Source organism: Pelobates fuscus, chromosome 4 (assembly GCF_036172605.1).
Source record: "Pelobates fuscus isolate aPelFus1 chromosome 4, aPelFus1.pri, whole genome shotgun sequence".
Lineage (NCBI taxonomy): Eukaryota > Metazoa > Chordata > Amphibia > Anura > Pelobatidae > Pelobates > Pelobates fuscus.
In genome coordinates, this window is record NC_086320.1 from 172,649,293 (window position 1) to 172,675,949 (window position 26,657).

The 26,657-nt window shown below is 38.6% G+C and overlaps 1 protein-coding gene across 2 annotated transcripts; it reads left to right on the forward strand.

The window, feature by feature from the left end:
- Positions 1-2,681: 2,681 nt before the first annotated feature.
- IRF4 (interferon regulatory factor 4) lies at positions 2,682-26,657 on the forward strand. 2 transcript variants are annotated; one of them, XM_063450549.1, is made up of 9 exons: positions 2,682-2,906; positions 7,283-7,469; positions 9,791-9,888; positions 11,264-11,405; positions 20,584-20,691; positions 22,018-22,089; positions 23,760-24,113; positions 25,120-25,232; positions 25,790-26,657. In XM_063450549.1, exons 1-9 carry the CDS (start codon positions 2,706-2,708, stop codon positions 25,931-25,933), a joined length of 1,419 nt encoding a protein of 472 aa, XP_063306619.1. In that variant the 5' UTR covers positions 2,682-2,705; the 3' UTR covers positions 25,934-26,657. The 2 variants fall into 2 exon arrangements, with proteins under 2 accessions (XP_063306619.1, XP_063306620.1); XM_063450550.1 differs by lacking the exon at positions 22,018-22,089.

Below are 26,657 nucleotides of genomic sequence, written 5' to 3' on the forward strand. Positions count from 1 at the left end.
ATACCAGGCTCTGTATAGCAGGCTCGGGGGTGCCAATACAGGCTAGCGGTTCTAATTTCAATGATATAGGATGGACTTGGAATAGGTTTCAAAACTATTTATTGAAGATATAATAAAATATAAAGATAAATCAAAGGGTGCTATGGGGGTGGAACCCAGCATCAAAATACAAAATGATTAAAAAAGACAGACATCCACTCACCCCTATAGTAAGTCACCCACGGTTCAGCTATAAACAAAAAGGATAAAACCTATGTCAGCAAACGCGTTTCAGTGATCAGCCTTCTTCATGTGCTGGTTTCCAAGTCCCCACAATCTTCTTTTAAATGTTCCCTCTTCCTCGCTCATCTGTTTGAAATGTATCATTACCGGCGCGTCACTTCCATTTTTTTGCACAATGGAACGCATGTTCCATAGGTACTATCCTACTGTATGTCAGTGTATGGTGGTATTATTCCATTCATTTATTATCTGCACTGGATTTCGTGTATATACTGGTATACTGTGTATATTAGTGAGATCTCACGCTAAAGCCAAGTTTTTCCTGCAGCCCCTTTCTCAGTCAGTGACATCACTCACCGTTGCTCTAGGGATCTCCAGGAGAACTGGACTGGCTAAAGATGATGCCTTGGCAATGTGCTATATCTCTGTATGTACTGCATTTCAGACTTAAACGCTGCACATACAGGCTTCAGGCACCATCACCGCTTCAGCATCATCACCAATCAATGAAGTTGTCATGGTGCTTGGAGTAACCTTTCAACCTTACAATACTCTTTGCATGGAATTGAACAATGTGACAGTAGTCACCATCACTGGGGATGGAAGACAGACACTATGGGTGGGCTCCCAAATTCCTTTTGTGTTTTGTCACATTGTGCCTATTATTTGTGCAGGGTATGTTGAATGTATTGCTGGTCTGTGCATCTCCCCCTTCCCCCTTTTTCCTGTCCTATTGTTTCCCCAGCAGGGCGTTGCCCCAGGGACACTGCCAGACCAGTTTAATCTAGGTGCTCTGTCTCTCCTCAATCTCCCATCAGCCCTTGCTATTGTCTGACCCCACCCTTCCTTGTACTATAGTAATCTATGTAACCTATTGTATGTAAATGAGGCTGTTGGGGGCTAACACTATGTGTGCTGTATTCATTAAAGAGTTGCTGTTTAACCTTCACCATGTGTCGTCTGGTTTGGTCCAGGGTGGAAAAGGCCCTAAGTGATCCCAGTCAAGCCTCGGCGTCTGGGTCTGAAGTGTTTCAGGGTCCCTGATAGCTACAAGGAAGCAGACTTGGCGGAGGTACTCGGTCGGAGTACTGGAGCTCTGTTACAAACAACAAAATACAATTTCTCAAAACACACTCTTGTGTTTAAAACATTGTGGCTTATTAAAACTTCAAGAAAATTATTCCTCATACTTTGCATGGCACATAACAATGAAACACTTAGATGAAAGGTCAGAAGTAAACAGTCTTCTTTCTTCAGAAAGTGGAAAAAACAACACTGCACATCAGTGATCACACAAGGTATAAGGTTCAAAATTCATGGTAGTCATTTCCTTAGAACAAAGCTGTTTTTCTTGTACTTCCTCCTTAGAGAACTTGACCCACCTGTTCCATCTGACCTTGACTGCACGCATACACAGGCTCCAACACCTTGGCAAAAGATGCCGCAAATGGCCAAGGAACCACTTTTTCCTTCTCTTGTTGGATGACCTGAAATCTTTCTATAATTAAGAGAAATTCTACGTCCAACTTCTTGATTACACAGCTTCACATTCATCTAGGGCAGGGGTAGGCAACCTTCGACAACCTTTCGTCTCTACTTTGTCTTATGACATAATTTAATTGCTTTGGGATTTCTGTGAAATAACAATGAAGTCAGTGTGAGTATTTTTTTTCTATCAAAATACTCAAAAGTGAAGGAGGTTAGTGGCAGACCTGCTTTCATGGACTGAATGATCAGGTTTTCTCATTATCTGAGAAGGTGGAGGTAATGTGCTATAGACAGGCGAAGTGAGTCATCAGAAAGTGGAAAGCCTTCCAAGAATCTCCCTGCTTGTATGGTACACTGTCTGTCACCAGTAACTTCAACATTTCCTCAGCTGCATCTTGGCACAGCACTCAAAAAGCATGATTCTGCAGATATCTGTAGAGGATACAGTAATAAATATTATCCACATAACAATAGCCACATGGAAGTGAAAAAGTGAAATGTACTTGGTTCTCACATGCTTGACAATAAATAACTTCCTCCCCAGTAGAATTATTCCTGTCAGTGACAATCCACTGTCAGAGTAGACCACTTTTTGAGGATTTACTTTTAGGCATGATTCGCCCCTATCCACAACCCATAGGAGGAACTTTGTTACACAGTCATTGGAAGTGACTCATGATCAGCAATACCAAGTAATGAGTTGACTCTCAGTTCTTTTGCTCTCTATCACATAGGTCATCAAATACAAGTTTGTAATTAAACATAAGATTAAAAACAAAAATTCTATGAATTAATTGTCATAATTGAGAAAATAAATGGAATTTATTTAGTATTCCTGCAATATTCCTGTTGTATATATTTTGTGAATGACAAGTTCTATGCCTATATTTGTGAAGTAAGAATAGTTGTATTTATTGCCATATTGTAAGCTGTGTAATATTTTTGTGATTTCCTTTTCTTTCCAGTCTTGATAAAGTGGGTTCATTTGGCGCAGTATGAACCAAGACACAGAGTGTGGAATGACACCATTAAGTTGTGGAAATGGGAAATTGAGGCAGTGGCTTATTGACCAGATTGACAGCGGAAAGTATCCAGGCCTTGTGTGGGAAAATGATGATAGAAGCATTTTCCGTATCCCATGGAAACATGCGGGAAAACAGGATTATAACCGAGACGAAGATGCAGCTCTCTTTAAGGTATCTTATTTATATCCGTTTCATGTAGAGGTCTTCTTTCTGTATCATTTTAAATAATCACGTTTCCTTTTTTTTCTTTCCATTCTGAAATAAGTAGAGGATTAATTGGAGTAGGGACCAATGATTGCTGCGTCTGGTCTTTGTTAAACATGGATGAGTAAACCTGCCATGACAGATATAAGTTTGCAGTTTTCTAACAATCTGTCTTGACTCATGTTATACAATTAAGTGTTTCTTCCCTAATACTATTAAAAGCTCGTATTTTAATGTACTTACTTTACCTCTGTCTCCTGCAAAGACCATGAATCATGTTTTAGTGGGTGTTACGCTTGCTGTAAAACACGTCTCATGTATATCCCTGTTTCTGAAGAACAGACTTGCTTATCATAACAGGTTAAAAGTCCCCCACACTGTGTGCTAGCTTTGTGTAAATGAAACATATCTGTTTCCTCTCTGAATGTAAATAAGACATAACTGTTCCCTCTCTCCGTTCTAAGGTTGCCTTTAAAAGCTGCTGCTGTCTGTTTCTCTCCTCTCTCTGTGCTTGCTGCTGGTGCTGCTCTGCTTCACCGTCCCAGAGGAGTATTTCCCTTGTAACAGACAGACAGAGCACTCTCCTCTCTGTGTACTTCTGAGCACAGACTGAATTGACTGAGGGAGGCTGTTTTTTTACCCTCTGATTTTTGAGAAATCTAGACATTTGCAAGAAATCCTATGCATTCTCTATCATGTAACCCCTTAAGGACACATGACATGTGGGACATGTCATGATTCCCTTTTATTCCAGAAGTTTGGTCCTTAAGGGTTTAAGATTAAGTTGTTTTATTATAAGAGGTACCCTTTACAAACTTTGCTTATCAATCCAAAATGTTTTGATAGTAAAGCTCTGATCCATTTAAAACAAGCATCCAAGTTATAATTTGGTATTGCCATTTCAGAGAAAGAGATTGACAGGTTTGCAGATTGGCAGAGTGTTGGGAGGTTTTGGGAATCTTCTTAAATATATATATATATATATATATATAATGGAGAATGTTTCTACCGGTGGTGTTTAATATACCTAGTTAGGTGATGTTTAGGAACTATTCTACAAAAAAAAAATGAAAAGTAGTGTCTAAAGCTATACGCTTACCATTATATAAAGGATCTTAGGTGGGGTAGAGATCAATGCACAGCAGGTACATTAAATGCTAACGTATCCATTGAAAGGGCTATGATTATTGAAGGTAACTAACACCTTAAAGAGAAAGATTTTTATCAAGGTTTCACAACTATTGGAAAGAGGTCATCCTCAAAGGTGGGAAGCTTCTGGTGGTTTTGGACTTTCGAACACCTACAAACGTTTGTCATTAAAGTTGTCAGTAAAGAATTAGTAAAGAATTTCAGAAGAAAAAATAATTAACAAAAGAAGGTGGCAGCCATGCTATGTATATTTACATAGCAAATACAGAATATGCATAGCTATAAAGAAGTTTATGGAGATACATACACCTGTAATTTCCCTTTAATTGCATTGTATTTTCATCTTGGGAATGGGAAAAAACAGGGCTGAGCTAAGGTGCAAGTCTCTTTTTATTTGCATCCTTTGCAAACTATATACTGTAAATCATGCACACAAAGTCAGGATGCTTTTGTGTTGTTTTTTTGCATGATGCTGTTTTAGATTCATGCACCTTAATAGGTTGGCGTGCCCAAAGTGGTCATGTTTGAGATTTTTTTATAGCATAATTTCAGTTCTTCCGGCAGGGGTGTTGGAGTAAAACATGACATAAACATACACACATAAACACATACAGTTAGACACACACAGACATGCGCAAGTATACACGTGCACAAGCAAACCGACACAGACAGGCACTGACACACACACACACACACATAGACAGTCATACACAGACACAGATAGGCACACAGGCATCGACAGGTGCACATAGGAACCGGTAGATATACAAAGGAACAGATAGGCACATATACACACAGGCACTTACATGTACAAAGAGACACACACAGGCACTGGAAAGCACACATAGAAACAGATAGGTACACACATGCACAGTGAAGCACAAACAGATACAGACAGGAACGAATAGGCACCCACAGGCATAGACAGGTACACACAGGCAAACATATTCAGACAGGCACACGCAGACACAGATAGGCACACACAGACAAGCACACACATGTTTACACATAAACCAAAAAGGTTGTCTCTTTACCTTGCCAGTGGTACCTTCCCTGGCCAGCAACTGTTTAAGCTGGCTCGGCACTTTGTGGTCTCTCGTGTCCTCTTCTGCCAGGCTGGTCTTCTCTCTCTGCCTATGCCTGGTCTCCTTAGTGAGGCTCAGCCATGGTCGTGACAATTGCAGCTATAGAAACACACAGGGAATATGAAACTATATGCTATTCAGTATGTATCTCTGTCCCTGCCCTGCATCTGCTCATGGGCAACTACTAGACTCATCTAAAAGTCTAGGAGTGGGCAGTGAGAGCAGAGCAGGTACAGAGGAGGGACTTTTCTATCCACAATATTGTAGCATGATCGGGATGTTTAGTCTGGTAAAGGTGTCCTCGAAGACAGGCTCAGGGAAAGATAATTTGGGGCTAAATATTCCTGCTACTTCTATGTCTGGTTCTGATACAAACTAATACTAATTTTACACACTTTTTTTGATACCTATGATTTGTTTTATGTAGAAACTGGAAGCTTTGATTTCCATGCCATTACTAAGCCTTACATCAAACATGTACGGGATAGTTTACATCCATCTAATTAGGGTGTAATTGATTACATTAGTACCTTTTCCTTATTCCCTGGTTTTACAATCATGCTAAATTTAATAAAGGTTATGTTTTGATACTTACTTTTCTAGGCTGACTTTTCTTTTTCCTTGTGTATTTCTATAATCATTAATTAAGTGGCTCATTCCATTTTTGAATAAGATCTTTAAACAACAGATTGGGATTGGTCCTTAAGGAGTTAATATCGAATTACTCTTAAGTTCAGCACTAAATCAGGAGAAGTAGTACTATAAATGTCTGTTGCTCTGTCTGCCCATTAGGCTAGTCCTCGTTACATTTTTCTTACTCAGTGTAGGACTATAATGCATGTAAAATATTTTCAAAAACAAATGAAGGTTAAAATTCCCCCCTAAACATTTTATTGTAAGATAACCTTTCCACCTCCCACGTTTCTGATTTAAACTGATTTGGCCTCTTTTTTTTCAGAGTTTTTGTGAGTCATTTACCAGCAGAGGGCTTGTCTGCATTTCTAAGTACTGTAAAGCATGAGGCTTTAATTTGGAATATGTGGCATGCTTATCAGATGTGGCAATTCTCGTGCTTGCTTTCTTTTTTCACAGTTTTTATTGGATTTTTTAAAATGTACATTAATCCACGCAAAAGCACCAATGCATTTAAAAATAAAATCAAATGCATACATAACAACTAATACGATAATGCAAACAATATATCAACATAAATTGTATTATATTCTACTAATTTATCTGGTCCCCTTGTAACCAGTATAATATCCTAATTATGTGCATGTCTATTATACATTTGTATACCTACCAATGGTTTAATGGAAATTCAAGCTTTGGATATATTTAATACATTCATATTTATGATATTACCGATCACTGAAGATGTTGATGATTGCGTCACAAATCATTTATTTGTAGAGAAAATAATCAGTGTGGATCAACTGTGACAGACCATAAATAGGTTATGTCTCAGTGGTCCAGATTAACAGAACATTGATGAGAGATTCCAGGGATCTCTCTAAGGGCTTAACCCACTAGTGCCAACGTTACAAAAATAATAAAAGTGCTATGCAAGTACACCACTACTTGTACTTGCATACCTCTTTTACTATTTTTGTAACAAATCATTTATTGTTTTTAAATATGTTCCATGGAACTTGTGAAAATTAGTTGCATCTAATTACCCATCTATACAGATTATGAGCATGAGAAATTCACAGGTATGCCATATGCAATAGCAAAGGTTCCAAAAACATTAACATATATGGAAAGTGGCGAGTTTCACAGAATACACTAATTACTGCCACGTGTAGACATAAGATTAAGTGATACTACACAGGGCACTAGATTCATAACATAAGTTACCTATTGTACAGTGCTGTGGAATATGTTGGCATAATATCAATAGTTTTATTTGTAAGTGAACAGAAGATAATGTAGAATTAAGGGCTGCTCGGGTTCCCATCTTGTTTTGTGCTTGTTAAAGGTGTGCAGCTTGTTAATGGCTTTTGTATTGGCTTTTGCAAGAGCATCTTTCTATCCAGACCATGTATGAAAAGTATCACAGTAAGTTTGGCAGTCTACTCACTCAGTATTATTGCACTTCACATGCAGGCCTGGGCACTTTTTAAAGGAAAATACAGAGAGGGAGTTGACAAACCCGACCCTCCAACGTGGAAGACGAGATTAAGATGTGCTTTGAACAAGAGCAATGACTTTGAAGAGCTGGTGGATAGAAGTCAGCTGGATATCTCAGACCCATATAAGGTGTATAAAATTGTCCCAGAAGGAGCAAAAAAAGGTAAAACTAGATTTACATATTCAGTAGGACATTTGTTCCCTCTAAATGTTCCTCTTTCATGTGTGACCATGTTAAACACAGTGACCACATGGATGTCTCTGTTCGAGCTCCTGGCTACTTCCCTCTCCAAGGAGCTAGCAAGCCAGTAGCCAGTAGTAGCGACCTGAGGAAATTAAAAAAACATTTTCACTGTAATGTTTAACGTTTTAACTATTATTGCCCTGTCTTTCTGATTAATGTATTAATTTACAATATCGTTTTCAAACATTGTCTGTGTCTTTACAAAAGGTCAAACTTTTCTATATTGTCTGTTACCACTTAAAGCAGTTTGTCAAAAGTTATTATGCATGTTATTTTCTTACTTGATATATGTCTCCACTCTTTGCATATTTACAGGCTACTTAGCAAAGTGGGAATTGCAAGTGGCAGTGCAAAATAATTCAATGTGAACATTTTGAGGCAAAAATAGACAATATGGAGAAAAAGACATATAATAATAACAAAGTATTTAACCAGGAAAGGTACATTCAGATTACTCTGGTTTCCAAGTATGTTATGGGGATGTTACCTTAGCCCAACATCCAGGGGTTGTTATATCAGCCATGTCTTCAGTTTGTTTACATCAGCCAGAGATTTGAAATTCACTTTGAATTCCTGCAGTTCACACTTTTTGTGAATAACTTTGATAATTTAATAATAATTATATTCTGAAATTGCTCAACCAAAGCAAGCCATTGCAACTCTCTCCTCTTTCCAGCCTTGTCTCAGCTAATTTTGCTGAACAAAACTCAATAACACAGATACATTACAGATAAAATGAACACACACTAAACACATTAATGACAGGTAAAAGTAGGTAGAATAGCATAACATTTAACAAATAATCAAAATCACAGCACTATTTCCTGGATAAATAGTCAATAAACTATTATTAATAGTGGGCTGGAAACCTAAAAAATTTCAATTTTCTTTCAAACCTCTGCTTGTTCAAGCGGATCGATGTTTTTTTTTACTGAAAATTATTGTTGGTTTGACTTGTAATTAGCAAAAAAAATGACGAAATAATTTAATTGATCCAGAGACTTCGATACCATATACAAATATAGACCTGATGATTAAGCTCCGGGACTTACACTATTCACTCTCATATTGTACATGCCAATGGTCTCATACTTAAAACATGTACTAGCCTTGCTCACCTCTCCCTCACAACTTTAAAAAAAGACTGTGTGGCCTCATTTGTCACTCCACCACATTCATTTACTCTACCGCAACTATATACAACAGTGTTAGATGTTGACTGGGATGTCCATTGGATTGATTTAATTATACATAGAATTGTATCCATAAAATGAAGGTTTAATGCTCCATTAGCTTCACGGTTTTGTTAAACCGGGTATCTGACAGTTTGAAACCCTTCCTTGTACCTGTGTTCACTCTTTTGCCCAGATCATGTCTATATATAGTGTATATTAGTCAAAGGCAGTAATCTAGGGCACCAAATAATCAATGCACCCACAAGTGTACATGGCAATCTTTACAGAATGGGAATATCCACAATAAACCATTTATATTGCTGCATGAAACATTAGTACTGCTTTACAGAAGGGTAGTAGATACCTAGAGTAGCATTACAGTAGATCCCATATGGACTAACATAGTAAAGAAGTCCTGAAGTGCCAACAAGCACAATGAGCCATAAATTGCAAAATTGGGGCATATGGGAGTTACCAGTAACGGATGTTGGTCTTATTAAAGGGAAACTGTCATATCTCAGAATTTTAATATCACGGTTACTCATATTTAACAAATGTGTAATAGAGTGGTATTAACAAAATTGAAGCTTTTTCCTGAAGCTGTGTGCCTCCTTCTTAGCCCAACTCATTTGCAATATGTGCCTTAAGTAGTATATGGCCAGTGGTTTAGACAGGTTTCTAGTACGGTTTGATAACATCTGACCACAACTTACTATCTCAGTTTGATGTTCTCTACCAGACAAAATAGAGTTGTGTAACAATCTTTCACTTTGAGTTCACTTTAAATTCTTGACAATTCTCACTTTAGTGAATAACCCTGATATATTTTTATCTTTATCCGAACCATAATTGTATAATTCAAATCGATCCTAAACTAAAGGCCAACAATCACTATTTTTATATAACCAGTGTTTTCATTCTAAACCATCTATAGCTAAATGTTTCCCAACAATCTACGGGTGCCATATTTTTGTTTTGTGTTCTAGAGAGACTGTATCCACTCAGTTTCAATGTATGTATGCAAGCAGTGCAGTAAATGTATTGTTGTTAATTGTGCCCATACAGGATTAAAGCAGCCTGGTGGATCAGAAGATGCACAGCTTGTCATGAACCATCCTTTCCCTGTGCCTTCTCCATATGGTTCCTTGCAGCCTCCTACCCAGGTACGAACCTTACATTATGTTGGATGCTGACAAAATAGCCAGAGCAATATATCGTGATAAAGCACTATACATAATAATGGGTGAATATTGCGCTCACAAAATAAATTATTAAAAAGGCCATGAAAAAAGTTGCCATACTGTGTAAAGTCACCTCCGTGTCTTGTCATGGTAAAACCCTGATTCTTCTCCTTAACAACAGACCTGTAATAAAACATATTTGGAAAATAGTACAGGGGGTCTGCTAATATAAAAATGAATATTTATTACACATAACTAGCTTATATAGTTTTACATGCAATAACATTTTGTATAGTTTTATATAGTTTATATAGTTTTACATACAATAACATTTTGTATAGTTTTATATAGTTTATATAGTTTTACATACAATAACATTTTGTATAGTTTATATAGTTTTACATACAATAACATTTTGTATAGTTTTATATAGTTTATATAGTTTATATAGTTTTACATACAATAACATTTTGTATAGTTTTATCTAGTTTATATAGTTTTACATACAATAGTATGTAGTTTATATAGTTTAGTTTATATAGTTTTACATACAATAACATTTTGTTTTATTTTACACTATTGTGGTTACACATATGGCACATAATGTGCCATATGTGCACGTTTAGCATTTTGGCCCAGAACTGCTTTTAATGTTGCTGTTTATATATGCCGGCAATTGTTTCTTTAGGTACAGTTCACGTGTTTAGAGAGGGTCGGTCCAAGCATAGGCTCATCTAAATGCAGGTCCAAACTGCCCAGCCTGCCCTCTGTTTAGGTTTCTAAGGACACTTTTGGCTGAACTTGGGTTAGCTTTAATCCCTTTAACTTCATAATACTGAAAGACGTGTTAATAAAAACATTTTTACATTAAACGCTAGGAATAATTTGTTATTCAAATAGTTTATTTAAAAAAAAAAAAAAAAACTATTTCAGCCTGTTTAAAGAGTATATGAAAAAGACACATGGCGATATGTTCCTTTATTATGTTATTGATTGAAAGCAATATTTTACTGTTCATTTTTATTTACTACTTTTCTCTATGAGCTATTCAGACTTTTGAAATCACACTTTTGCTATTCTAAATATTAAATCACAATTAAGAAAGTAAGAATAATAAAACAGTGAAAGTTACTTTTTGATTTGTTTAACATATGACTAAATCACAGCCTCATACCTAGCAGGTTTGTGACACGCTTATTATTTTTAATTAAGATATGGAATTTCACACGACGTTATGTTATTGTTTGTCTTAAGAGAAAAATAGCTCAACTTTCCACAGCTGGTGAACTGCATGCATTTTTTCCTGTCCTCTGATCATAAACTATATGTGTAATGTGTGCATCTTCCTCCACGACAGGTGTCGAACTATATGATGCCTCATGAACGTAACTGGAGAGACTATGCACCAGAGCAACCACATCCTGAACTTCCTTACCAGTGCGCAACTGTCCCCTTTGCAACACGCAGTCACCTATGGCAAAACACTTCCTGTGACAATAGTATGTAGAGATTTTTTCCCTTCTAACATTTTGGGGCTCAGAACATTTGACAGAATGTTACTTAGGATGGTGGCCATGCTAAGTGTGGACTTTAATCAGGGTTCTCTTTTAAACGTGGAGAAAGAGGAAAAAATATTTATTCTGTAGATTTTCACTCTAATCAATAGAGCATTGCCCATAATCACTAGTTAGTAATGCAGAAATAATGTACAATAGAATAACATACTGGCCCTGATATTATTTCTGATAACCTTGATTAAACTACGTTTGGCAAGACAAAACTGGAGCAACCCTTGGTCAAGGTGGTTGCTCTATAAGTATCAATAAAATTAAAGATATTAAAGATGAACGGTCAACACCCAGTATTTCTAATATCATGTTGTTTACCTATCCATATATTTAACGAAATATATATCTGTGGTTGGTAATTATCTTGCAACTGGGTGCCTCCATCTTAACTCCCTGTCAATCGTTGTTATAAGCTCTGTCTGTGCACCCCACCATCATCACAGTCACCTGACTGTTCTCATGTGGCTTTGTATGCCTGGGTGGCGGAGTCATGGATTGTAAATGTTGTGCCAAAATGTTTCAGCTGATTTTGAGAATTTTTCCATTTCAGTTCTTTTGGTCCAAAAGATTGAATTCCCTTTTGAGATCTTTTAATACTAGCTGCATTTTATCATATTTCTCAACATATATATATTTTTTGGTATTGTTATACTTATTGGTGGAAAATGTTGCAATTGAAATGCTCCTTAATCACTAGTAATTATCTGCAGAGCAGCTTATCACTGAAGCAGTTTCCACAATGTAAAGGTATCTTCTTAAATGGCAGCCCATCAGATCATATCGTGATCACTTTCTAACAGAGATAAATGTCTCCTCCTTTAATAGTGTGCTGTAATATGCAGTGATATCTCTGTATACAATCAATAAAACTATGCATTAGAGCTGTTTTTTGCAGAGCTCTGACATTTGCATTATGTAACATGTATCAGCACAGAAAGTAACTTTAAGTGGGACTATAATATAAATATGACACATTTCAGAAAAGAACTGACATCCATTTTTAAATTAGGTTTTACAAATATTATGGCATTTTTAATATATATATATATATATATATATATATATATATATATATATATATATATAACAAAATTATAAACGCAACACTTTTGTTTTTCCCCTCATTTCTCATGAGCTGAACTCAAAGATCTAAGACTTTTTCTATGTACACAAAAGGCCAATTTCTCTCAAACATTGTTCACAAATCTGTCTAAATCTGTGTTAGTGAGCACTTCTCCTTTGCTGAGATAATCCATCCACCTCACAGGTGTTTCATATCAAGATGCTGATTAGACAGCATGATTATTGCAAAGGGTTGCCGTAGGCTGGCCACAATGAGAGGCCACTCTAAAATGTGCAGTTTTATCACACAGCACAATGCCACAGATGTCACAAGTTTTGAGGGAGCGTGCAATTGGCATGCTGACTGCAGGAATGTCCACAAGAGCTGTCGCCCGTGAATTAAATGTCCATTTCTCTACCATAAGCCATCTCCAAAGGTGTTTCTGAGAATTTGGCAGTACATCCAACCGGCCTCACAAACGCAGACCACGTGTAACCACACCAGTCCATGACCTCTACATCCAGCATCTTCACCTCCAAGATCGTCTGAGACCAGCTACCCGGACAGCTGCTACAACAATTGGCTTGCATAACCAAAGAATTTCTGCACAAACTGTCAGAAACAGTCTCAGCGAAGCTCATCTGCATGCTCGTCGTCCTCATCGGGGTCTCGACCTGACTGCAGTTCGTTGTTGTAACTGACTTGAGTGGGCAAATGCTCACATTTGATGGTGTCTGGCACTTTGGAGAGGTGTTCTTTTCACGAATGAATCCCGGTTTTCACTGTACAGGGCAGATTGCAGACAGCGTGTATGGCATTGTGTGGGTGAGCGGTTTGCTGATGTCAATGTTGTGGATCGAGTGGCCCATGGTGGCAGTGGGGTTATGGTATGGGCAGGTGTATGTTGTGGACAATGAACACAAGTGCATTTTATTGATGGTATTTTGAATGCACAGAGATACAGTGACGAGATCCTGGGGCCCATTGTTGTGCCATTCATCCACAACCATTACCTCATGTTGCAGCATGATAATGCACTACCCCATGTTGCAAGGATCTGTACACAATTCCTGGAGGCTGTAAACATCCCAGTTCTTGCATGGCCAGCATACTCACAGGATATGTCACCCATTTAGCATGTTTGGGATGCTCTGGTTCGGCATATACTACAGCGTGTTCCAGGTCCTGCCAATATCCAGCAGCTTTGCAAAGCCATTTAAGAGGAGTGGACCAACATTCCACAGGCCACAATCAACAACCGGAACCACTCTATGTGAAGGAGATGTGTTGCACTGCGTAAGGCAAATGGTGGACCCACCAGATACTGACTGGTTTTCAGACCCCCAAGGACCTCATTGGACCCCCCCCAATACAGTAAAACTGCACATTTTAGAGTGGCCTTTCATTGTGGCCAGCCTAAGGCACACCTGTGCAATAATCATGATGTCTAATCAGCATCTTGATATGCCACACCTGTGATGTGGATGGATTATCTCGGCAAAGGAGAAGTGCTCACTAACACAGATTTAGACAAATATGTGAACAATATTTAAGAGAAATAGTCCTTTCGTGTACATAGAAAAAGTGTTTGAGTTCAGCTCATGAGAAACGTCCTCCTCTCTTTTAGCACCACCACTAAGTTGAATAAGCCTTTGCCAGTTTTACAGTTATCTAACAGGTCTCTTCTTTTAAGGCTGCTAGTTTATGGTCTGTAATCATTATTTGTGGACATTTATACTTTATTTTATTGTTATTATATTAATTTTACATATATGCTATTGTTATTCTGATCTTGCTTATCTTTGACAATTAAACACATTATTTAGAGGCCTGCCATTGCTTTCTAGACTATTAATCCTGCCCAATTTTTATGAGTCTCACATCGTAATATGTGCTTAACCTGAACATTTTTATCTACCTTTCACTCTTTAACAGTGCATTGAATAGGACCTCCCTATCTTATGGCATCCCCCAACTCATGCATATTCCCAGACCTGGTGACTGGTATGGGATTCCTTCTTTAACCTCATTGCACTTCTTAGCTTATTCCCTCTGCACCATCACTCTCTATCTCTTTGAGGTTCATGCCATCTGCCTTTTTCAGCACTTCTCGCTACACATTAAATTTATCTACTGTCCACCTGGCTATTCTATCCCCTTCTAGGAACACTTCTCAGCCTGGCTCCCTCACTTCCTGCTTCTTGACTTTCTCTCTGTTATCTGCAGAGATGTTAAGATCTCTGCAGATGCACCGAACCAGCTCAGAGGCTCATGCAGTGGTCAAATTCCACTACACATCAAGCCAGCAACACTTGAGACCTTATCTTCTCTAACCTTTCCTCTATTGCTACTTTCACGAACACACCCCTCCCTCACTCTGATCACCACCTCCTAAGCTACAATCGTGTCTTGTAGCCAACTGAGCCACCCTCACTTGTCACACATAGACTCTGCAGAAACCTGAAATTCCTTGATCTGCAGGAGCTTTCCATTGATATCCAACTTCTCCTCTCACCAATCTCAACTACCACATGTCCTTCTCAGGAAACCTACCCTTTTAACCCCTTAACCCCTTAAGGACCAAACTTCTGGAATAAAAGGGAATCATGACATGTCAGGCACGTCATGTGTCCTTAAGGGGTTAAGGACACATGACGTGTGTGACACGTCATGATTCCCTTTTATTCCAGAAGTTTGGTCCTTAAGGGGTTAAACATTCTATCCTCTCAAGTACCCTAGATAAGCTATGTCCACTCACTGCTTGCCCTTCCCATCAAACTACATACCAACCCTGGCGGGGCGGAGCCTAACAACGGAGCTGAGCGGATGCACCTCAGCAGAGCTCCGGCTCAACCGAGACAATAACGGGGTACATATCGCTCGGACCGAGCTATTTTGCCACCAGTCAACCCACCTGAGGCTGGGGAGTCACCCGGAGAGTACATATAGCGGCAACAGAAGCGATGACTTCAGCACTTGTGGCTGCAGCACGAGTCGCGGCCTACCACACGCGGGCAGATGGGAGGCGGCCGCTCCCTCTGCTAAGGTATTTGGAGATTCAACGTCCCCACCAGAGACCTTTCCCCCCCCACTGCCGGAGAGGGTGATCCCGGTACCATTACCATCCCACAGACGATATGGGGCGAAAACATAAAAGGCAGCTCCAGACGGAGAGGCCTGCATCACGGGACATAAGGCTATCTTTTGGCAGGGCGCCTCCACCAGCACCCACAAGGGCGGCAGCTGAACAATAAAGTGAGCAGGAGGCCTCTGATGACTCCCCTGAAGAGGAGGAATCTAGCGTCTCATCTCACCCTGCTGGAGTATACCAACAAACTGACTCTGATGAAGATTCATCCCCTTTCACGAAGGGAGACATAAAAAAAACTACTGGTAGATCTGAGAAAAATGTGGAAGTCAGACCTCCAGGAAAAACAATCTGACATCAAGGCCCTGCAGCAGAAGGTGTCAGCGGTGGAGAACAGAGAACAAGCCCGAGACACTCAGCTCTAGGCCACTACGCAGAGTGTGGAGGGTCTCACCTCACAAGTTAAGAAACTACACAAAATGGTGCTCACACTGGAGTCCAGACACAGGCGTCGGAATGTGCGCCTGAGAGGCCTACCTGAACAGGTTGAGGGGGGACACACTGCAATATGTCCAAAAGCTGTTTGCCTCAATAAGTATTCACAGCGCCACAGACACCCCATGTATCCTGGCTGCTTTCCGAGTACGCAAATCTACAGCGGCACCAGCAGAAGCACCGAGAGACGTCATTGTGACAACCAGAGACATTGCGGTGAGGACCGCTGTCATGAATAAATCCAGAACTATGGGTAAAGTGCGTTTTGAGGGCCATAACATCTCTATCTACAGCTATCTCACATTCTCCGTCCTGGCAGAGAGGAGACAGCTGGTTCCAGTGGCTTGGAAGCTACGGGACTGCTCTGTCAAATACCGCTGGAATGCGGAGGGCTCCCTGGCCATCACACAAGGCGCAGAAACATTCACCCTAACCTCCTCGGATAATCCAGAGACACTCTTTAACAAGCTGGGCTTACCAGCCGCCAACATGCCAGAAGAGGCACACCGGACGGGCACAACACACGAGACAAGGGCCATAGAGAGAGTGAACTAACATTATATATAATGTCACAGACGTATACCATGTGTATAACTCTAATAAAATACAAATTTATATTAAAAAAAAAAATACCAACCCTGGCATATGAAATGTTCCTGAAACCCCTAAAGCTGTGGGTGGTGGAACGTTACTGGAGGAAGTTTTGTAGTATGGCTGACTTCCTGCACTACAAATGTATGTTGCATTCCGGCAGCTGTGACCTCTCTCTCAAACATGCTTCACCTCCCTCATCTCCATCTTCACCCTATGAGCCCTATGAACCCCTACTAATCTCACTTCTGTCACTTTGCATCCTTTTACATCTGAAAAGAAAAGGCCTCACTTGCTTTTCCCCCAAGTGTCTAACTCTTTGCCCGACCTCCTCCTCTACACTTATATATTCTTTACAATTTCTAAAGAGGAGGTTTCTGTGCTTTTCCTTTCTTCCTGCCCTACCCCATGTGCCCTTGATCCCATTCCCTTGCACCTTACTCGAACTTTCTCATCTGCAACTCTCCCATTTTTGACTGAATTCTTTATCTTCAGCCATTTTCTCTTCTCCTTCAACCATATGCTGATCACACTAAAAAAAACATTCTCTTGAGCTGGATGCTTTCCCTAGCTTTTTTCTCCCCTTTACCTCCAAGCTATTTGAAAGACTTGTCTATACTCAACTCACAGACTATCTTCAAGAACGAACCCTTGTCGTTCGTTCCTCTAAGGCTACATTTGTCCCTGTTTACCTTCATGTCAAAGAGCTATCATAACCTCACACCACTAGGCATTGTTTTGGCGTGTACAACAAGAAAAAAGAGAAAGGCTGCGCCAAAGGGAAATAAAAATATTTTTTATAAAAAATAAGAATAAAAATAAATCCATATATAAAAAGAATATAAAAAATAAGTTCCAATAAATATCAGAAGGTGAATAAGTATAGTCACTGATTCCGCTGGTAGAGTATCTTCTCTGTTTATAGTAGTTCAAATCGTCTTGTGATATGGAAGACACAAAAAGAGAAGACCAATCGTGCGGAGTGTACAAAGTAAATATTACATAAAATAAAATTTAAGTATTACACTCACATTTGGATGAGCTATGGCCAGCTCAGGTATAACAGGGATACAGCGGAATAATCCCCGCTTATAGGATATGTCGGTGCTTGTCCTCCAGGGGGTAATAATGTCCAATTCTCAGGAGAAGAAGAAGATAAAAACAGCAAATAGTGCTCTCTGATAATATGATGTGACAGTAGGTAAAATAGAATAAAATATACTCACAAATAGAGTGCAGACCACACTGCACTCTGGAAGTAGCGTTGGTGGTATAATCCCCACCTTAGGATAAATTGAGTAGAATGCCAGGAAAAAATAAAAAGTGTGTAAAAAGATATAGTCACAAATATATAGTCAAAAATCATTTATTATATAAAATACACAATATTTTGTTTCACCACTGGGGCTTCATCAAAATAGATTAATATAAAACTTGGCACATAAAGAGTATATATAGGTACATTAGTACTTTAAAAATGGCGCCAAAATGACATCTAAGTCAATGGCCAATCAGAAACATGCATTATACATATACAAAATAGTTTATACATACATATTTGTATAATATTACATATTTGTTTTTCTTGGATTGTTTTGGCATGCTCAGGGCTGCCATCAGAAATTTTAGGGCCCCTAACACAGCTCAAGATCTGGGCCCCCAGGGCCAGCCCGGGTCTGCCCACACGGCTGAAGTGTGTGTGTGTGTATAGTGGATGTAGAATGTGTGTCATGGATGCAGTGTGTATAGTGGACGTAGAATGTGTGTAGTGGATGCGGTATGTGTGTCATGGATGCAGTGTGTATAGTGGATGCAGATTGTACGTTTTGTGTAATGTATGTAATGTTTGTATGCATGCATTAGATGCAGAGTGTGTGTGTAGTGAATGTAGGTGTGTATAGTGAATGCAGAGTGTGTGTTTTTATAGTGGGTGTATTGTGTATAGAGCATGTAGTGTGTTTGTAGTAAATGTAGTGTGTTTGTAGTGAGTGCCAAGTGTGTTTAGTAAATGTAGTGTGTTTGTAGTGAGTGCAACGTGTGTATAGTGAATGCAGTGTGTGAGTTTGTGTGCAGTGCAAAGTGTGTTTAGGTAATGTAGTGTGTGTGTGTGTGGTGCCAAGCGTGTTTAGTAAATGTAGTGTGTAGTGAGTGAAACGTGTGTATAGTGAATGTAGTGTGGGTGTAGTGCAAAGTGTGTTTAGTGAATGAAGTGTGTGTAGTGCAAAGTGCGTTTAGTGAATGTAGTGTGTGTGTAGTGCAGAGTGTGTTTAGTGAATGCAGTGTTTGTAATGAGTGCTGAGAGTGTATAGTGAATGTAGTGTGAGTATGTGTAGTGCAGAGTGTGTTTAGTGAATGTAGTGTGTGTGTAGTGCAAAATGTGTATAGTGAATGTAGTGTGTGTGTAGAGCAAAATGTGTATAGTGTGTGTAGTGCAGTGTGTTTAGTAAATATAGTGTTTGTAGTGAGTGCAGAGTGTGTTTAGTGAATGAAGTGTATGTGTAGTGCAGAGTGTGTTTAGTGAATGTAGAGTGTGTCTGTAGTGCAGAGTGTGCTTGTAAGGATTCAGTGTGTGTGTAAAATAGGGGGGAGGGGAGTAATTTTTATTTTATTTTTTTGTGTATATTTCAATTTTATTCCCCCCTCCCTGGTTCTTACCGTGCCAGGAAAGGGGGAGATCGCATTCCCTGTTGGTCCAGTGGCATGGTGGAGGGAGCCAGCCGCGGTACATTGAAGAGGGGGCCCAGCAGCACACATTGTCTTCCTTTCCAGCTCCTCTCTGACTAACTCTCGCGAGACAGGCCTGCGTGTTTTGCGGAGCGTTGCCATAGTAACCCGTGGCAACGCTCTGGCGGCCTCAGGGCACAGGAAAGTTAGACAGAGAGCAGCTGGAAAGGAGGACATAGTGTGCTGCTGGGCCCCCCTCTGCAATGTGCAGGTAGCAGGGTGCCCTCTGTGCACATATATATAGCGAAAATCGCTACATATATGTGCACATAATGAATGTGGGGCTCGGGCCCCCCAGGACCGCCGGGCCCATGACAACCATTATGGGCGTGCTCTTTGACTCTGACTTTTTCTTCCCCCTTTACATAATATCTATCCCCAAAGTCTGTCAATTTCATCTGAAAAACATTTCTCACATTCATCCCTTTCTCACTCAGGATGCCACTAAAATGCTTGTCCATGCTCCACCCCTCTGTTAGTCTCTACTGTAGCTTCTTGTTTCATTTAGAGTTTAGTTCAAAGTTCTCATGCAAACTTACAAATCTCTCGATAACTGTGCCCCTGCTTATACCTCCTTTCTCATTAGCAGATATGAAATAGGAGATATAAGGAGGGGCACTTCTTGAACCCCCATCCCAGACTCACACCTGCAGGACTTCTCAAGAGCCACCCTTTCCATTCTACTCTCCCTATCTCTGCAGTCCTTTAAAAAATTATATTAAAAAACCCACAATTATTTAGAGAAATCTATCAGCTTGTCCCTTAACTCCTCTTCCCTGATAACCTTCCTCTGCTGAGCTCCATCCTCCCAAATGTTCGCCCCATCCCTTCAGGTATATCCAGATCATCTGAGTCCCTAACAAACCCTAATAGCAGCAGATGAGAAGAACTAAATATACTGTGTAAATCAAAGGCACTTCAACCATACCTTTAAATGATCGACCAGTAAGTGCCTCTCTAAATCACAATATAGCTAAGCTATTCACTGCTATACAGATTCATAATGATATACAGATATATAATTACTTCATACAAGTATGGTGCTAAGAACCAGAGCAGGTTTAATTTTTGTGTAGAATTTACTGCTTACCATATAGGTACAATGTAGACTCCAAAACTGTTTACTAATTCCATTTTTTATTATGCAGGTTACCAAGTAACTGGATCATTTTATGCATGTGCACCGTCTGAATCACAGGCCCCAGGCCTTCCACTGGAGCCAAGTATAAGGACTGGGGAGGCCATTGCATTGACAGGTATGTTGCACTTGTATCATCATCAAACTACAAGCTAGGTATATAATTCATTATTTATATATATATATATATTCATTTTCATTATTTCTTTTCATTCATAGTTATCTTTAAAACATATGATAAGTGTCATAATATATCTGGCTATTACTTTTCTCTTTCTACATCAAATAATGCCTGTGCCTCTTGCTATGGTTCTCCTTATCTTTAGATGATGGACCTTTCTATTTAAGACATGTGCATTACATATACAAACTAATTTTACAAATGTGCTCTAATTTATTTGAATTATCTTAATTCTGTTACATTGTCACTGTAAGCAGCATAACCACTTCAGCTATAGTGGTTATGGCACAACTACCCTTGACCTTTAATTATCATTTCAGATCAGGGGGAAAAAATATATTTTCTTACCCAGCTGTAATTCATCTTATCAATCAGACAGGTAGAATTATACTTCTTCCAAGCATGCCCATTTCATTCCAAGGTGTGCTTGTGGTGTGCACATCATTTTCACTACCTTTCTCTTTCCTCTTCTTTGGTAAAATTGGAGACATAAACGCATACATACTGGTTCAGCAGTGTTGGCAAACATCGTAAATAGCCCTGACCAGAAAACTGTGAATGGGGCTCTGAATAAGCTGCATTATGGCTAATAGCTTACAGCCCAGTTCCACTCATCAAATTTGATGAATGAACCGAGAAAGTTGCTGAACTTCATATCCCGTATACCTTATACCACTGCTTTACAGGGGTGCATTGAATAAGAAAAGAAAAAAAAAACAAGGCAGAAATGAGAGTCTCATAATTGGTGGATCCTCTTTCTGTTCTGTGAGACACTTGTCTGTGCAAGAGCAGCAACGTTACAATAATAAATGATAAGTATTCTATCATTGTTTTTGTGTGTGCAAGTTTCAATGTAAAATATGCCCCAAAACTACATTCAAGTCACAAACAATAAGCTGGGGTGAATTAGAAGCTCACAACTGTCCAGTAGCCAATTAATTCCAGTCATAAGTAAAGACAGCCACTGGGACGCTACTCTATACCACAATAATGTTTGCTTGTAAACAGTGTTTGGACAATGGAGAGAACTCTGAATTGTGCTTGAAGTTGTGTTGTTTCATTAGTGTTTATAGTGGTGATTGCCCGATCTCCCTCTAATGCAAGCACACACTCTAATAAAACCGCTAATAAAGAACTAGTATAAAAAAAAGACACATTGTAATGCAGTTTGGATCAACAGTAACTATTATTTTGCAATTTGTGATGTAAAAGTTCAGATCCCACTTCCTGACAATGCCTCAAAATTTCCTCCAATTTTCCTAGATCGTTACCCATTTGATATATCCCCAATGGAGTGTCAACCCTGTGACAGATATTTGTGTCATCTACGAAAAGGTATTCTTTCCCATTAAAACCACCAATGATACAATTAATGAGCATTTTAAACATGACACCCAGAGTATCCATACATTGATGGCTGGCAAAGTGTATTGCCTTTGAGTGTATCCATGACAACAAGACATCGTTGTCTGGTACTGAATATGCCATGTTGATAAATGCTTCAAAGCTTCTACTAGTATTAGTATGACCTATTGACCTTTCTTGTAACAGCCCCTCTGGTGTACATACAAGTGTGTGTGTGTGAATATATATTTAAATACAAGTTCCTCTTTTATTACAGACTAAAAAGGAAGCAATACACTGAATATTCATTTTAAATTCTGCTAAAATTATACACACTGAAACCAACTGCAGTTAATTCAAAACTCAAATTTCTGAATGTAGACTAAACTAGCCAAGTTGCTGTAAGTTGGATCATTTTCTCAAAGCAGACTTTGTTGACTACATTTCGTGATTTGGTTTCTCAATTCACTAAAAGACTGAAGGATATCAGTGCACAATGTATTGCAATCAACATAAAACAACTATCTAAGGTTCTATACATGGGGAATGAATTCACAGTATATGTTTGTAGGCCGGGGTGAAGACATATATGGTTATTATTGCAACTCTCGGCATTAAGATTTCATGACATTACATTTACTATCAGAACTGTTTATGTCGTTGTCGTAAAAACATCGTAGTAGATTATGAGATTAACAGTTTTAAACTAGAGGATAATTTACCATTAGCCTCAACTTCCATGATCTGAGCTCAGGCTAAAAAAATTTTTTTTTCTCAGGCCCCCACTTAAATCTCAATATGTGCCTCACCCATCGTCATAAATGTAACAGGGGCAATTGAGAAAAAAGCTCATTATTCAGCAATTTTCCACTGAATTCAAATTTATTTTCTTACACGTCTCAGTTCTTTCTCATAAATTGCAAGCATGGCATTATTGATACCATGCTGTTTTTTTTTATACCCAGCTTCATTTAGGACACTCTTCTGATGTGGAAGATGTTGTTTACATATCAATAAATAAAAAATGCGTCCCTATGCACTTTTTGGGTAAACGTTGTGTTATCTCTCATTCTACCTGCACTCACCTCCCCTTCTCTTATCCTGAAACTCAAAGCAAATATCAGCTTTCACCAACAGACAGCAAACCTCCCAGGTATCCCAATTTAGGAGGGAGAGTAGAGTACATATTTTGGGCCCAAATTCCTCTGTCCCTCTTTTCTACTGGTATAATCAGAAAAACTAAGCTACATCTACTGTTCTAAGTATGTTAAGCAATTGGGATGTGGATGTGTTTAAAAGCAAACACACAATCTAATTATTTCCCCAGTCTGCTGAGTAAAACACAGTATTGAGTCAACGATCTAAAACAGCAATTGAGCTATGGAAGCGTATGCATTTAGATATTGTTACAGATATAATAGTAAAATTGAAAAATAAAATCATTGACTTCCTAGGGCAAAGAATTCCCAAATCCAATACTATATATTTCCTTCCTCTGATCCTTCATTACTGTTTGGTAGTCTACCATATCACCCTATCATCGCATATGCAACAGAAAACAAAGCAGACCTTATTATCATGCAGCAGCAATAAATTGCTATCATATTGAAATATATTATCAATATATGCTATTGTTAAACAAGAGTCATCTTTTTTTACAGACTGCCGATTACATATCAGCTTATACTATCGTGATACATTGGTTAATGAGAGAACCACTAGTAACCCAGAAGGCTGCAGGATCACACATGGACAAAACTATGAAATAAGTTGTTTGGATCAAGTGGTTTTCCCATATCCAGAGGACAGCAACTTGAGGAAAACCATTGAGAAGATGTTGAACCATATGGAGAGGGGTGTTATTGTGTGGATGACTCAAGATGGAATCTATGCCAAGAGACTATGCCATAGCAGAATATACTGGGAAGGACCTCTATCTATTTACAGTGACCGGTCAAACAAACTGGAACGGGATATGCCATACAAATTGTTTGACACGCAGCAATTTTTAACAGGTAAATTCAGGATTGATCAATAATTGTTTGATCTGTTTGTAAATTTATCTTTTACTGTACCGTCAATATTTCAAATTACTCACAGAGAGCCATAATATTGATTGGTAAAATATTTTCCAAGCATTTTTCACATAATAATATGTTAATAAACACATCCTGCTCTGTTTCTACTACTTGCTGCTCCAACCAAAATGAACCTCAATTGCTGATATTACCTTTTGTCCAGTGATGGCTTGTTAATAGGGCCAATGATGGCAGTGCCTGACTATATAATTGTTGTAGAAAAAAATCTATTGCCAGTAGTAAATGAACAACACAATCCATTATAAATAGTAAATAGGAACCATACAGCAATATAGTACTATAATTTTGCTTCCCCTTCCACCCGAGCACAAACTAACTCACCGATACTGAATGATTTGCTGTGTGGATAAGCTGTTGTGAGCAAGGGGGCATGTTTGAACACTGCCCATTAAAAGCGTACCACCAACAAGCTCATTCTCTTCCTTGTGGTTATTTCTGATGTGCCTCACTTAATCTCTAGCAGGGCATCGTCAGAGTCACTGCTGCTAAAGAATCCTACAGACACAGAGCTGGGCTTGTTGTATAAGGTTCTTTATTGTGCATTTAATATATTCCCATCATGTGGCATGTCAAGCAATGATTTTTTTTTTCTGATTTATCTAATTAAAGTTTTATGTCCATATAAGAAATTGAACTCGTTGCCAGTGTAAAAAACTAAAAAAATCGTAACTAGTATGCAACACATGAACTGTAGTCAGACTTTGTAGGCTTATTAAAAAAAATAAAAAATATCAAGCCAGTTTTAATCACTGACAATTAGTAATGCACAAGTCTAGAAAAAAAAGTAAGTACTTGTAAGTACATCTCCAATTATCTGTCCCAATAATATCCCAAATAAATATTTCCATTTCTTTTTCAAGCTTATGCATGATGCAGCAGGAGTCTAGGTTCTTGACTTGATTGTTTTTCTATCTTTTATCAGAGTTGCAGGCCTTTGCTCACCATGGGCGTCCAATACCAAGGTTCCAGATAGTTTTGTGTTTTGGGGAAGAATTTCCAGACCCTCAGAGAGGGAGAAAACTAATAACGGCTCACGTAAGTCTAACTGCAGTTACCATTTCCTGTTTCCCCCTGAGGAAATTCATCTAAAAGCTGTACATAGTTATTGTATATACTGCATGCTACTAAAAGCAGTCATCATCATTAATTGTCAACAGTTTCTCTATAAATTGGTACTCTCAGGATTCTGGGATTCCCAAATGGGGAATCTTTATTTACCACAACATCGTGGATGCAAGGAAACAGCACAGAATGAGTGGGTATGTCTTGCAAAAAAATAAATATTTTTTTAAAACATCTTGGTGCCAAGCAACAAAGTGAGAGATGAAAATTACATCCAAAGCGTAACATGATTTGTACCTAAACACTTACTTACATGTGCTTAGCCACAACTTGTGTTTAGCGTTGGATGTGGTTTTTATCATCTCTCTCAGTGTTATGTTTGGCACCAAGATGTTTTAATAAATGTTTCTTTGTAAGATAATCAAAACCTAGCCCATCTGCACTGTTCAGTTGTAACTCTCTCTCGTATATATATATAATGCATATTCTTTGACTTAAACCTGAATTGTTTTTTTGTCTTTGTTTTCTAGATTGAGCCTCTATTTGCCAGACAGCTTATTGGATTTGCTGAACAAAATGGTGGACATTTTATGAGAGGATATGATTTATCAGATCACATCAGCAGCTCAGAAGAATATCACCGGCCAATTCGCCATACCCCACTTCAAGAATAAAATTGAAAGATTTTTTAATCCACACTCTGGTACTGTGGTGTGGAACCCGTAACTGACAATATCAACCTACTGAGGAATCTACATTCTTTCACAGAGAGATGGATGTTCCTCAAACTTGAATATATACTGAGAAATGATCCTTCGGAACTTTTGTGGATATATAAGCAAATTACGTAATGAATTCCATATTTGTGGATAGTGCCTAACTAGTCAACACAAAAGATTTTCTGCATTCTGTGATAACAAAAATGTAATTCTTGCTACTTCACTCTCACCTCATCCTAATTTTAAACTAGGAACATGAACAGTCTAAAGAAACAAGTGGTCTTGAATAGAACATTGCAACCAAACTCTTTTCTGGTTACAATTAGTTTATCTCCTAGTGGACACTGAAGGAATTTGTGTTTCAATATAAAACTGACATGTGTGTCTTTATTCATAATTAGATAGACCTTCAAATTCTTAATCTACTTTTAACACGACCCAGTGCTGGCTTCCATAAATATCTTGCTTTTATCTATTTAAAATGCACTCTGTTACTAACTTTCTCCCTTTTCAGTCTCTCTCTTTCACTTTCTAACTTAAACCACGCTGAGCTGCACTAACACATAAGAAAAGAATGTTTTTGCAAAAAAATCTTCTGGGTTTAATTAATTTTATTTTTTTTAAAGGCCCAACTTCGTACGAAGTGAAAATGTTACTTTTCATTTAGCTTCTAAAATAA